At 41.4% G+C, this 15,668-nt stretch overlaps 1 protein-coding gene across 2 annotated transcripts in view; it reads left to right on the top strand.

Moving 5' to 3' along the window:
• The first annotated feature begins 346 nt into the window (after positions 1–346).
• Positions 347–15,668, top strand: part of RBM11 (RNA binding motif protein 11) — a 112,273-nt gene continuing 96,951 nt past the window's right edge. For both annotated transcript variants that reach the window (XM_069203124.1, XM_069203125.1), the window contains exon 1: positions 347–578. In XM_069203124.1, the coding sequence (XP_069059225.1) occupies positions 471–578 (108 nt within the window). In that variant the 5' untranslated portion in view covers positions 347–470. The remainder of the gene's footprint in view (positions 579–15,668) is intronic.

Genomic DNA, 15,668 nt, shown 5'->3' with positions numbered 1-15,668 from the left:
ACCCTGGCCTGAGAGCTCCTGAATGAGTCCAGAGAGGCCCGTCCATGTTCTTTGCAGGGGGCCTCCTCCAGTTTCGTTTACGCTACTGAATAAACCACACACTTCATAGGCAGAGTATGTTATATGAGACGCCGTAAATCAAACAGCTCGTATTTGAGTACCGTTATCTGCATGATTGCTACTTTTTTTCGTCATCTTTTACATTGTTATCACTGCAGCGCTTCACTGAAACTCTGTATCTTTTTCTCTCTCGGTATTCTTGAGCTACTTGTCTTTCGTCGCTTTCAATGGTGCTTGCATCTCGTCGCGTCCAGTTCTATTCCCAGTCCTTCCTTTATGGCAGCGTCGCGGCAACCGCACTCGGTGATAACCGGTGGCCTGATTACTTGTCCCTGCAGGTGTCACGGTCACCTCCGCAAGAGCTGTTTCACGGCTAGGTGACAGCTTGAGACCCGCGAAGGCGCCCAGGAATGTGTTTCACTATGAGCAGCCAACAGGAAGAAGCAGACAGGACCATATTTGTGGGAAACTTAGACAATAAAGTAAAGGAGGAAACGCTGTTCGAGCTCTTTCTGCAGGTTCAGTAGTATTTTGAAAGATTTTTTTAAAAGGGGTCGTGGGCATTGAAATCTTAAGTATTTTATGATGTACGCAAGTATTTTACCCTCCCCTACGTTCTTGCTGTCTTTTACCTGTAGTTCTTTTTTAGCACTACAAATACCAAGATGCAATAGAAAAACTCAGGGTGGCTGAAGATCAATTTGAGGTCGGTGATGTATATATTGCTCTCACAAGTTCTACCTATCGCCGCCTACAGTTGGTTCAATTAATTAAATGTTATCAGTCTTACATATCCTTTTCTCCTCCCCACCCATACTGTCCCCTAAAATTATCTACCTGTTTTAAGTAAAAACTTAATCTTTTCGAAGGTTGCACCTGTACTGGTTAGCAGCGAACCATTAATGTCTGTAGTTAAAATTGCATAAACATTCACAATGGCCCAGTACTCCTTATAGGGGGGGTAGCACATGGGCAACAAATTAAGGTCCAAACATGTCTCATAGTTGGGGTGGGAGCATATGGGTAACAAGTTAAGGTCCAGACACGTCGCATAGTTTGGGTGGGTGCACATGGGCAACAAGTTAAGGTCGAAACATGTCTCATAGTTGCAGTTCAATAAAGGGGGACTACTAGTGCTGGGAATGGGCTATCACCTAAGCACATTCCTTTGGGCTTCCAGACGTTTAGGGGTCCTTTTTTAGAAAGGGGTTATATAGATGCTCACCAATCGGTACTTGGGGCCTGGGTTAGAGGATTATGAACCAATCGTAACTTCAAGTGATATCTCTAGAACTACAAGGGCTAGAGAATTTTTTCAGGTGATTCTGAAATGAAGGGGCATGGCTTTAGTTAAAAAGAGGCACCTTAAAGTCAAGGTCTAAGAAAGAAAACATGCTTGCCGTTCTATGGCTAGAAAATTAAAGACACCAGACCCCTCAAAGGCAGGGATCGTTCCAGTAGGGTGATGATTATACACTTATGGATTATTTGTGCACATATCTTCAGACTCTGTTGTGCAGACTCTTGCAGGTAAGTTCTGGCTTGTTAGGGCTGTAATGTCTTTTTGTCTCTAGCGGAGTTTTCTGTCGCAAGATGAACTTCATTCATCCTTTAGGTAGTTGGGCTCTTTGGTTTCTGGTTCAGTGACCTTGTTCCTTCTCTAGTGTAGGCATAAGCAACTTGTCTTGACTATATTCCCTGGCCTCTTGTAGGCAGTAATACAAATCCAGGATAGCCCTTTCTCCAGTAAACACTTTACTGAGCTGTTGCAGAGATTATTTCTGAAGTCCTAATGAATTTCGTCTGCTAGTTTGATTGGAACACGTTTCTGTATTTTGTGGGCACTTGCAGGTATTAGGTCCAACCAAATCACATTCTTGTTTTTAATTTTAATCACTTTTCCAAGGAGGAAAGAGTCCATCATCCTGATCTTTCCAAAAGGTAGAGGAATGACAATTGTACCCAGATCATACCATTCAAGGCTTTTTGGTTGGAAGGTGATGTCCGAAACAATAACGTGGCTGTGAGAATTTTCAGGTACTACTCAGGAAGTAACTGACTGGGATGTGTATTTAGATTTCCCCCCACCACACCAGACATAGGTAGTGTCTCTGCGGTTGATGGCCAGTACAAGATCTTGCAGGTTAGCCTGTCCACAGGGAAGAATAACTACAACCTGGAAGGGAATTACCATTTTCTGCATGGTCTTTCTTTGTCTTCGGTAGCACATAATTCACTCTGCACATGGTTTCCCTTTCAAATAAAACCAGGGGTACATGAACTATACTCGGTCATGTTCGGATAGGAGTGAGGACCAACGGGTATGGTACACTATATGGATTTTCAAGGACTGCAGGCCTGTTTCATAGCCTGTAATTTTCTGCCATATGTCTCAGTTAAGTTGATCATAGCCACCCTCCACTGTGGATAGATTTGAGATCCTTGATCATTAACCAACAAGTTACAAAACCAGCATTAGTTTAATCCATTTTCAGTGGGAAAACATAGGCTTACCCCTGGCAGCTGGGGCACAAAGCAGGAGCTTTTTTTCTCAGAGAAAAAGCCAGTAAAGTACTTAATCAGCACAAAACTGCATTCAAGTAAGGAAACCAGTACAATTTCCAAAGCAATATAGGGGGAGAAGAAATATTTATTAAGTACAATTATACAAATTATCACAGTTTAAAGGAACTGTAAATATTCATTTTAAAAATTTGAATGTCAAAAAGTACCAATGTAAGTCAGTGTCTGCTGGTAACCTAGTCCTAGCAGCATTCTTTAGACTGACTGTATTGAAATTCAGGCAGGATAGTCTAGTTGGATACTTCTATCTGCAATTTTACCTACTGTCTTAGAGGAAATTATGGAAATCACAGTATTGCAGTGGTGCAAGGCAGGATGGTTGGCCAGCAAGGTTCCAATGAATTTAGATAAAATGAATGTGGGGTCCAGTTTAAGTGATGAGTTTTGGTGCCTTAAGCTGTGGAGCAGGACAAACGTGAAAAATAATTCGGAGGTCGCTTCACCAGTGGATTCATTTTGCTGCCTTTTCCCAATCTCGAGTTTTACCTTCATCAGGCCCATTTGTGTTCTGAGGAGCTGGTGGTTGGAAGTTTTTTTTTTTTTTTTTTTTTAAATATAGTTGCTGTCAGGTTACACATTGAAAGCACCCTGCCCCCCCCCCCCACTTCTGATTTCTTTATGTAAATCTATCCAGGAAAACATCCTCAAGAAGCCTTTCAAGATGGGGGGTACCAGGGCTTTTCTGAAGCTGTATTCCCACCTAGTGGCATTGTACTACCATGAGGAAACTCCCTTTGAAGACCAAAACAATCTGGTTCTGAGTGCAGGAATCCTCATGTGGTGATGGAAGACAACTTGTCTGGGAGCAGGCAACCATACTAGGTGAGCCCCACGCCAGGACTATCTTGTTTATAGTAAACATGATAGCCTGAAAGTACCTGACTGCCCTTTTGTGAATCCCATCTGCTGTCCCTGTCCTTCCTCTCTTCTCATATTCCAGAACAACTGGGAGTGGATGCTCTGTAATTAACCTCCACCTGGATTCCTTTTGGAGGTATTCTAAAGGTCACATCCCTTTATTCTTCCAATATATATGTTAATTAATTTGAAGTTTAAATATTACTGAGGTGCACAGTTTTTTTTTGCTACTCCAGGGGAGTGCGACTTTTGCTCCCAAACAGGCTTTTAGAGTATGGGCAATCTGCTGCCGCTTGTGTTGTCAAATTGAGGTTTTGTATCCTGCAATTGCAGGGATGTATCTAAACCAAATGTTTGGCATGTCTCACCTATACATATCTCACATCTAGGTTTTGCAGACATCAATGCATTGTCTATAAGTGACTTTTGAACATGTTAAAAATAGTTTACTTTGACAGGTGCTGGTGGCACAGTGTTTTTGGATATAGTCATTCATGGCTGAAGCAGTAGCCCTGAACCTCAGCTTTAAAAGTCGCTAGTGTGTGGTCTAAAGCCACACTGCAGCCCATGCATAACTTATGAATGTTATGCCACTCATGCATTTTCTGCACCATTGTACTGTGGTCTTACTACAAGGTTGTGTAGAAGGTTGTGTATGCTATTGAGAATTATCCATTCTTTACTATTCTTAGGGATCGAAATATATGCAAAGGGTGGTGTTTAGCAGTATTCCAGCATCCAGTATGCTAGTACATACAGTTTGAAAAATTATGGGGATGATGCAAAAAGATATACGTTCTTACCCTGTGAAATAGATTTAGGATTACCCCTGGCCTCACGACCATGGACTCTGGTGTTGAACTTGAGATAAATTCATATACACCACTCAAAGTTTGAATGCGTACACTGGTGCGAAGATGCAGGAATTTTGAATTAAATGACGGGGCAGAGTTGCATAGATATCCCAAATTTGCAAGGTGATTTGTTCCTATAGCACTGATTTGTTCCTTGTATTCCCCCTTCCCCTTTGTCCTCCTGGTCCCACAAAACCACTCTTGCAACCAGAAGCCACTATTGTCTGGTTCCTATGGCTGTGACCCCTGAATCCTTCACAACAGTGTCTTAAAGGAGGTTTCTCCACACCTTTTTCCTTGGCTCTTGTTTTTTTCTTCCTGGACAATGTACCGGTCAGTGCTGCTTGTTGGCACCATCTCGCTCCCTCTACTCTTCCCTCATGCCTTCAACTGCCTACTTCCGCAATCCCTTTTCCGGTAGCCTCCAGTTAACTGCTGGCTTCTTATGGCCATCATTCCTTAACCTTAAGCAAATGGTTTAAAATGATTTAGAACATTTTCCCCTCCTAAACTCCACAGCTTTTGGTAGTCTTCTGCTTCACGTAGGCATCTATTTGCTCCTTCTCCTCTTCTCTCCTTCAGTACCATTCCACTCTCACAATCCCCCGCCCACCATCCATTGGGCAGAGACTTACAGTTAGCTGCAGTGACCACCATCTTCAAAGCTGCACTCTCTAGGCAGGACTGCTAAGGCATGCTCATATGGACAAATGAATAAAAAGTGCCAGCTCTCGGAAAACTGTAATCCTGCTTGTAGGATCTGGGAATGGAACCCTACATTAATCTTTATTAAACTAATCTTTATCAAGCCTATCCTCCTCATGTTCATGTCTCCAAAGATCCTCCTTCAGCATCACACATATAGAGAAGCAGTACCAACAGAATTAGGGTTACTGAAGATCAAGAGAGCAGGTTGGCAGCCCTGTCATAAATGGTGGTTCTGTCTATCAGTGTTTTTTGTCTTGGTTATATTAGGTCACTTTAATACAGTAACAAATGCAGGGGTAGGCAGACAAGCTAATTGCAAGATATCTCACTAACTTTTATTACACCATTTTCGAAGCCCCAAGCAGTGATAGTTTGAAAAAAGGGGCCCTTCAATTCAAACCTAAGAACAAAGGCAAACATGGAAAACCCAGAATGAGGGGAACGTAAGATACAGTGGTCTTAGGTATTTAACTCACAACTTGACCAGTGTCCTTGATTGACATAAGCAGCCTTAAAAGCCAAAGGTAAGGTTTTGACTCTTGGCAGGAGCGTCCAAGATAGTTAGAGTAGAAGAGGCATAGCCTCAGCCGCCCCCTCCCCCCTAAGTTTCGAAAGTCCTCCTTCGATCTCAGATTGACGTTAGAGCATTCACAAGGATAGAACCCTATACATTAGAGGACGGATGCTAAATCAGTACAACATAGATTAAAGCACACATTTCCCCTTATGATACTCCTATGAGGAAACCACCTGATTTAATTCCACATTGCACCGCACCATTGCTCCACGTAGTTTTACATGCCATGCCATGCCCAAATTATAGCACATTATCCCATACCACACTAATTAAAACCTTTCTCTCAGCCTTCTGTTGTGGCATGGTGGCTAGAAAAATAGAGTGACTGGAATACAGCCTAATTTAACTGCCCAGTCACAGTCTGAAAGTTGGTGTGACCATGCAGACATGGCTTGTTCTACGATGCCATTAATTTATTATCACGTAGATTACTGGTCACACTTTCCATGTTTGGCTGCCATCTTCCTAAATTTCAGTAAATTTAACAAGAGACAGTTTATATAGTAACCACCTTTCCTGAACACCTAATCCACCATGTAGATCAGAGATCCAGCAACTGCACTCCTAAAAGAGCCCAAAACCACAGCAGCACCCTGTCATGGCACAATTCAGTCTCTGGTTGTACTCCTTACCTCACTACCCATGGCTGACTGGTTACCTTCATGGTGTCTGTGTGTCCCCATAAGTCAGTGGACCCTGCTCCATGGTTGCACATTACAGAAATAGTCCCAAGTACAAGGGAACCCTCTCCTTCATTGCCTCCAGCAAATTCACCCTTTACTGTCCACCAGAGGGGTTTATCAGCAAGCCAGTCTGTCCTTCCTCTTCTGTGATCCACACTTACCACAAAGTCTCTACCCTATGCAGGCATTTAAAAGTGATGGAGGAGAGCTCTAGAAGCTGGGTGTCCTTCCAGAGTCCAGACATGCACTGTAACCTTTCCACTCCTAACTGACAGTTCTTGGGAGCAGCCCACTATTTCGTAAGCCTTCTGGGACTTTCAGGATGGCATTTTCATGTGATGGTCCAAAAGACCTATTCCATTAGCCTAGCTGTGTCCTAATCTGACACCGCAAAACTTTCTTCTCACGGTAATTCAGAGAGAACCCCAGTTGTGGATGGTGCCATATTCCACCTGTTCACCTTTTCCCACTGAGCTAATGACATGCACAGGCTTGCCATTGAGTGTGCAGACTCCACCCTGGCTGCCTTTTCACAAATGGATCCATTGTCCAGAGAGAGGCTCTGAGCTACAGTTGGCCATCACATTAATTAGCGTGGCCCAGCAAAGTAGCTCAAAACCCGAAACTTATTTAAGGCTGGCCAAGGAAAATAGCTCAAAAGTCAAAGTATGTAAATTAATCTTTAAAGGTGAAAATTTATATTTTCTGTGTGTCCGGTATCCATGCAAACATAGAAGTCCCTTCAGTAGCTTTTCTAATTTGATCTAATTTAAAATTGTTTTATATTCAAACCTTTTCATATATTATGTATAAAATATTGGCATATATAAACAGTAGTATTGCACTCCCTTTGCATGAATTCTTCATAGTTTGAGAATTAATGATAGCTGGCAACAAATAATGTTTTTGGTATTGGCCATTTCTGATACATTCATTTTGAGTGATACATGTATGTCACTTATATGTACATTAAACTAAGTGGTGTTGCATTGTAGAATTGTTGGAGCATTGAATATCTTGGTTGATAAATATGCAACAGATTGGAACAAAAAGAAAAACTTACTATGCACTGAGCCATTTGTGAATAATTGCATATGTTGTCCAGTGAGTCCAACAAAAAAAATTAATAGCTATTCATTTTGTTGTTGGGCTCACTGGACAGCATGTCTACCATCCACGATCCCCACCTTTCTTAAACATTTGATTTCCCTCCTTGTTATGTTACTTTCCCCTTAATCTTTCAATTAACCAATGAAGGGGATAGTAACATAACAAGGAGGGAAATCAAATGTGTAAGAAAGGTGGGGAGCGTGGATGGTAGACATGTTGCAAGATAGGTTGGTAGTTTCCAGTAGTATTGCTTTGTGCTCTCATATGAAGCGAGTGGCATGATTTGTGATGGTTTGCTTTTTATATATGTAAAACCTATTCCATAGTGGACTGGATTTCTGTTTATTTCTTGTGGTAATTAATGAGGGGTTGTCTGCAAGAAGTGAATCCAAACCACACTAGTGTAGAAATATATATATGTTGTACAAGTATTCCCAATGTAATTGTGGTGAAATGAGATCAGAAGATTTTATATATTGAAGATTTTGTTTGTGTAGGTTAATTTATTTCCACAGAGTGGGCACTATACTATTTTGCAGTGATATAATGTGGTAAGTCATCTAGGGAGTGTGGACAATTTAAGCATTTGTCCTCTGGGTTGAACAGTAGGATCTTCAGAGGGCTAAGTATCTCCACTGTGACTAAGCATGCACAAGGTTTTTAATGATAGGGGACTTACGTATTCAAGAGCATGCTTCCTGGGAGTGGATGTCTTTTAGTTGTTCTTAGGTTGTTGATCCATTTGCTTTGTAGTAGGAGCAGGCAATTGAAGTGTGTCTTGAAGTGAGCTGTGCATGTTAGAAGCCAAGTAACCTGGTTTGCGCTATTAGCGTAGAACATTTGTGAGATCTGTGGGTTAAGTATTCCAAATTTGGTGATGGTTGTGCTTCTCTCGGGGCCAAGCAGAATATAATGGGCTGTGGTTACAAAATACAAATATGGCTCATGGCATCCAACGTGTGGGATGCATATCTCAGTAGTTTTAGGAACCACACTTGCCAGTAGCTACTAATGATGAGAATTCTGTTGCAATATTGGTTTCCACCCCCAGTTCAGGTAGAAGTTCCATAATAGACTGTAGTGTGTGTTAAGCACTTGACTTACAAAATTAGCTCCTTGCTGAACTTTAGATCGTAGCATGAATCTTCTTTCTTTTTTTTTTATATATTTATTTGGCAGGGTATACAACAAAACATAACCACAACATCTATAAAACCACCAGTGTAATTCATTATGTACAAAGAAAAGAGGAAAAAAAATAGGAAAGACAGCAATGAGAACCACACAGCTTTGATATATTCACCTCGTGTAAAGTGCAGATATTAAACTAGGCTCTCCTGAAGCGCCCCCTCTCACTTAAGTGACTAAAATGCCTAACAATATTTAAAGCATTTCTTCCATATCAGCTTTATGATCATTGCCTCAACATCAGTGTAACTATCTGTGCAAAAAACAATTAATTGGGTAGTAAGTGGCTGCCCCTCCCAAAAAGATACTCACAAGCTGATTATTTGTAAGCTCATAAGTAAGAACCTCCATAAAATACAAGCAGGCATGAATTTATCCAGCGTTTCAAAATTGTTCGTCATCTGTAAAGTGCCTATATGTAGTTCCTTAATCCAGCCCATAAGTGCATTGATTCCGATGTCTAGTAATTGTATATGAGGATCGCCAGGTTCCCACTCCGCTCCCTTGTTTTAAGAAACCTCAAGGTTACTCCCACTCTTTTTGCATATGCCTCTGAGTATTTTAGTTCTATGCATCTTTTCACGCCATTGTATAATAGTGGGAACATTCAGTGTTTTCCATAATTGAAGTATCACGAAACGCTCCACTGCAATTGCTATTGCAACAAACCACTGGGAAAATGTCTTACAATTCTGGACTGCGAGGAAGAACCAAAAAGAGCCAGAGTGACCTTGGGTGAAATAGGTTAATGAATTACATTACTAATCTCCAAAGAAACTGCTTCCCAGAAGACCTGCAGTTTTGGGCAACTGAAAAAAGTGTCCTCAGTCTCCATAACCTTACCTCAGTCTCCATAACCTTAAGTCTTACGTCGAAAACATTGATTCAGATTTGAAGGGTACATCCTATTAATCCTTGAAGGGGTATAATACGCCAGCCATCTTGCAAGGAATGCCATCCTTTTGTAATTTGCCGCTCTAAGTGACTTATACCCCATCACACTAATGTACTGCCATTCTGTTTGTGAAATCTTGCACCCAGTTTCCCTGGTTACTTTTTCTAGAAACACAGGCCCCACTGTTTGGGCAATATCCTTTCTCAGAAATCTATACCAGTTACCCAGCCCTAATAATTTATTCTAAAAAAATAGTTGAATCAGTAGAGACTATTGAGTCTGCGTTTCCCTATAGTTACTCTTTAAGGAGCGTTTTATCTGTCCAAAACGTAACTGTAGTGCGAGAGTGCCATTCCCAAAGGACTGGGTAACTTGATCACATGATATTACAGTTGAGCCTACAAAAAAATCATCCAATTTCCTAAAGCCTTTCTCCTCCCACCGGGATAGCATAGATCGCGGGACCGTCATCCTCCACATTTGTGTATCAATGAGTCGAGTATAGGCATGGCATGAAGGAACATCCTGTTGCTTAAAAACAGCGCGCAAACATTGAGCCACTTGATCTAGAGTCTTATATCTCGTTTTTTAGGTAGTTTAGCAGCTTTAAGAAAGGCCGGGAGTTAGACCGTTCTTTCCTTCAACGTAAGATTCAGAAAAAAATGATCAAACCCCGAATCCCTGATAGAGATCCCAATAATATTATCGAACAGAGCTGCCTGATAGTAAGTCCTCATATGGGGAAGCACCAACCCCCCTCGCTCTGCTTCCAATTCTAAAATTGGCATCTTAACCCTAGGATTCCTATTTTGCCATCTACTTTAGTGTATTCTGTAATTGCGTCTTTTAGCTGCTGAATGTTCTCTCTCTCCCTCTTCAGGTATAATATCACATCATCCGCAAATAATTTTATCCTAGACATGCCTTCCAGCGAGGGGTTATTAAATTGTCCCTCCGAATTTTAATAGCCAAGGCTTTGATTAAAAAATGTGAACATAGTTGGAGACAGGGGGCATCCTTGCCTGGTACCTCGCTTTATCCTGACTCTGCCTGCCTTTTTGGCATTAACAGTCACCCTCGTCTCTGCACCAGAGTATAAGTTCCTCAACATTGCTAGAAATTGTGCCGGGAAACCAAATCTATCTAAGCTGAGAAACAAAAGCTTTTTCAGAGGCTAACATTAAAAGTGCCACTTTCTGCTGATTATTCGACAAAATACTCCACAGCTTGGACTAAAAACTGAGTACTAGAAGCTAATGTTCTTTGCGGTAAAAACCCAACTGATCTTGATGAATAACAACTTGGGCCCCAAGTACCACTCGGTTAGCCCATATTCGCATTAGCAATTTATAATCTGCATTTAATAGACTAATAGGGAGATACGAATTAGCATCTGAAGCGCATTTATCTTTTTTCAGAAAACTCATTATGACCGCTTCCTTAAAAGAATGAGGGACCACTACTCCTTCTTTAATTTAATTAAACAGCCTTGTCAAGAATGGAAGAGGCTCTTGAGTAAACAAGGATGTGGAATTCCTATTTCCCGATGCCCAGGACATCTTGTTTGGGGTCAAGGGCAACAGGTTTTCATGTTTATTTTGTCCTTGGGACAAGTAGGCCCAACCCCATGCTGCACAAACCCTTTGGCTGCCAGTTTACAGAGAAGGGAAATGTCTGCAGTTGAGGTAATATGTTTGTCCATATAAATGGAGACACATATTATATATAAATGCCTGACACAGCAGCCAGCCGTCGTGTTGAAGCCTCCACCTTACAATGCAGTAAGATCAACTAGTTAAATGAAGACAACATATAAGCTAAAAACACTCTGTGTCCCATCGTCCCCAGAGAGCTTCTAGGCTTGCACCTCGCTAACAATTTATTGTCTCCTTTTTTTTTTTAGACAAATAATTATATGGTCCACTTATTATCTAGAGCCTGACCAGTCAAGAGTTTGCCAATCTTGCCAGAAAAGCTTGAGCTTCTACTACTTGAAATATATGGAAGCGACCCCCAGCAAGTACTTTAAGTTTTGCCAGCTGAAACAATGAGGCTTGTACCACTAATACCTTGAAATCTTCAGCCAGATCCACAAATATCTTTCTGCGTTGAGCTTCTGACGCTGCAAGATCTGAAAATGCTCTCATGTGGGTACCATCTATTAATGGGAAAGATTTCTTATTAATCACCACTCTCTGGATCTGCTCTTTGATCTGATAATCTGAAAAGTTCACTAGAATAGGCAGAGGAAACGTTGCATTCATTGATTGGACTGCAGGGACTCTATGCACCCTTATGATAGTCAAGTCTGCAGGTGCATCTGGCCATACATGTTGTCTAATAAGGGAATCAATTAACTGCAGTACAGTCTGTCCCGCGTCATGAGACTCGTGGCCTTCAGGAACTCCAATAAACCAAAGGTTGGAGCGCCTTGAGTGAATCTCCATCTCTTCAACTTTATTTTCTAAATAGCAAAGGCGTTTTTGCTTCCCCCAGACCTGCTCATTGAGAAAACTCATTTTGTCCTCTAAGTCCGAAATTCTTTGTTTCGCTTCCTGCATACTTTGTCAATTGTTCAAATATCATGAATTTCTGCTCAATACTAGACAGCCTTTGTTGTAATTTTCCAATGTCCTAGTCTTGATGCTGCCCTAGCCCTCTTATTTCAGACAAAATCAGTTTCACCAATACTTTCATTGACTAAGAACACTCAGATTGTGTTGATAAATAGACCTTTATGACATTGCAGGCGCTACTGGCACTGTCCTGAGCTGTTGGTTGCTGCTCTACACGAGGTGGCATGCTGTCTCCTGTATTATCGGTGCCAACCTCCGACTGCTGCTGCACTACCACCAAATCCACTGACTGCGGAGGTGACTGTGAAGGTGAACTGGAGACTGAACCCCTGATGCAAGCCCCAGATCTAGCGGTCTTCTCAGCAGCATTGTTCAAGGTCCCTCTGAGGTCCAGCGGCTCAGCAGCACTGTTCAGCACTCCACAGCTTTTGCCCTTATCCTTATCCCCCATAGCTATGATTGTCCTCTGAAATAAAGGATATTCTTTGGTACTTGTTGCAGGGCACTGCCTCGTGGAGAGGGGAGTCAGAGCTTGGTTGGCCTTCGTACTTCCATTGCTGTTCTGAGACTCCTTGTTGTAAAGTCCCACTTGATCCACCCCTAAATGATCACCTTGTTAAGCGGATTCCATCAAAACCGCTGAGTGGGCCTGCAACAAATGCACCACCTGCACGTTAGTCCCAGAGGTACGCACTGATGCTACACCTCTGTCTCTAAAAGTCTCTTTCTTCTTGGCCTTATGAGACACTTCTGAACATACTTGTCTCACCTGCCTCTTCCCCTTCTGGGCAGATGAATTTGCTAGGAAGTTCACCATAAGTTTCCTAATTGCCACACTCCACACACTTTCAGCTGAGGTTCAGGAGCCCACCCAGGATCCACACCCGACCGCACCCAGCCACCGCAACTCCTCGCAGTAATGGACACTTAACTTTGCCTGGAGCCTTCAGCCTGGGAACCTGCAAGCCTGTACACAGCCTGCTGTCCAGCTGCCTGCCATATTCTCAGTATTGTTGTAATCTGTGACTCTCCAACGTTTACATGTTGCGGTCTACGCCCCTGCAGCCTTTCCCTGTTCACTGCTGCCTTTCGCACCTATCTGCCGCCGCACCTGAACCAGTCAGCAGCCAGACCCATATCCAACTACATGGTAATGCGCGGGACACACTCTCTCCCGCTGTACACCAGAGCAGCCACCATCTTCACAGGGGGAGGGGCCACCTCACACAAACGTTAGCAGCGTGGCATGTGGGTCCCACCTGCCGCCACTCTCATTAGTCTATATTAAAATTGCAGATGAAACTGTACTAAAAAGGCAAATCTTTAGGTACTGGACACTTTGCCACATATACGCCTACTCCATTTCCTGCATGGTATTTACTTTATAATGGCTGGAAGGTCCATTCCATCATTAGACATCAAGAACATTCATTTTAGCCTAATTGATTATACGCGAGAGCGACAATGCTAGGAGAGAAGCAAATACAAGTGCAGATCCCACAAATGGGAGCTCTTTTTTTTTACAGGAAATGTTGAGAATAAAACAAGGAAATCGACAACAAAGAAGAAAAACAACAGGAAAACCAGGAGGGGACACAGAGGTAGGAAACTTCATAGAGAGGAGAGGGATAAAAATGAGATCTTGGGACAGATAAGTACAAGGCCCATAACAGGGCAGCTAATAAATGTGATTAACTTGTCGGATAAAAACCTAACGACAGACATGATCTCCTTGCTTAGCAAAGGATTAGGGTTTTGCCCAAATACCAAGGGAGATTTCTATAAACAGCAAATTGATTTTATTAAATATGTAAGACGTTTGAAACTCAAGAGATTTTTTGAAATTAGGAAACAATTGGGACAGAACACTGATTCTATTAGAAAGGAGATGAAATATAGTGAACTGACAATACAAGATATTCATGATACAGCAATCATAATGTCCATTACGGACTATGAAGAAGTACCTACCATCATCCCAAAATTATTGAATGACTTGAATTTCTTTTCAGATTTACATGAAACTAATGGTTTAAAGAAAAACTCTAATTGGACACCGAGAATGGGTAATGATAGTAACATTGAAGTGTTCTATAAATTAGTAAGCAGGGATTATAGAGAACATATGTTTAGAACAAAGAATAGAAGAACGAGGACTAATCTTACCAGGAAGGAATGGCAAGCCCTGAAATCATTACAAGAAGATGAGGACATAATAATTAGACAAGCCGACAAAGGTGGCAACATTATTGTTATGAACAAGAGAGATTATGAGGAGGAGATTTATAATCAGTTAAATGATGAAGATTGCTGTGAAGCTGTCCCCTCTAATCCGATACATAGTCTCACTAATTTAATTAATAATTTATTAGGGACTTGGCATCAGCAAGGGTTATTGGATGAAGAAGAGTATGTGTACTTGAAAGTAGATCAACCTAGATAGCCTTGCTTCTACACTCTACTGAAAATACATAAGAATCTCCCATTTCCCCCTGGGAGACCAATCATTTCAGGAATTGGGGGACCCATGGAGAAAATCTGAGAATTTGTAGATATCTTCGTACAACAGTTGGTAGTTAACTTACTATCCTACATTAGGGATACTAAACATATCTTAGGATTGCTGGGGGACATACAGTGGGAGACAGACATGATGTTAAAAACATTGGATGTGGTAGCATTATACATGAGTATCAAGAATGAAGTAGGTCTTGACGCATTGAGATATATGTTAAATCGTAGATCAGTAAGTTTGCTTAAACAGACAGAAATTATTCTGAATATGGTAGATTTAATTTTGAATCATAATGTATTTCTTTTCAATAACGAATGGTATAGACAAAAACAAGGAGTGGCGATGGGAGCCAGATTCTCCCCTTCTTATGCTAATCTCTTTATGGGATGGCTTGAGGAGAGGTGGGCCTGGGGACCTGGTGCCAGAAATTGGCAAGACTATATACTATACTGGAGACAATTCATTGATGATTGTTTCCTGATATGGACAGGCAATACAGAACAACTCATTGAATTTTGTGAATATCTAAATAATAATGATGTGAATATACGATTCACCTACCAATACAGCAAACACAAAATCGAATTTCTAGATGTAGAATTGTTTATCAGTGAGGATCAAATTCACAGCAGATCGTTCAGAAAACCCACCTCGTGCAATGCAATATTACATTCCTCTAGTACGCACCTAAAGCACCAGATACAAGCAATTCCATTTGGGGAGCTAGTGAGGGCGAAACACAACTTTAGTAGGGATATAGATTTTGAAAAATGTACACAAGATATGATATTACGTTTTGAACAAAGAGGATACAATCGGAATATTATTAAGAATGCACAAGAAAGGATCAAGAGAATCAGGAGAACAGAGACTTTATTACCACATATGAAATCTCAAGAGGAAGATACTAATAAGATACTACTGATCTGCCCATATCATGAGGAAGATAATGAAACGACACTGAAATATTCTTAAACAGGGCAATATTTTGAATACCTTTACCTCGTCAGGTCCGCTAATCACATATAGAAGAGGAAGATCACTAAAGAACGTGTTGTGTT

This window comes from Pleurodeles waltl, chromosome 8, assembly GCF_031143425.1.
Source record: "Pleurodeles waltl isolate 20211129_DDA chromosome 8, aPleWal1.hap1.20221129, whole genome shotgun sequence".
Lineage (NCBI taxonomy): Eukaryota > Metazoa > Chordata > Amphibia > Caudata > Salamandridae > Pleurodeles > Pleurodeles waltl.
Note: the sequence above shows the minus strand (reverse complement) of the source record. Positions and strands in the feature narration are given on the sequence as shown.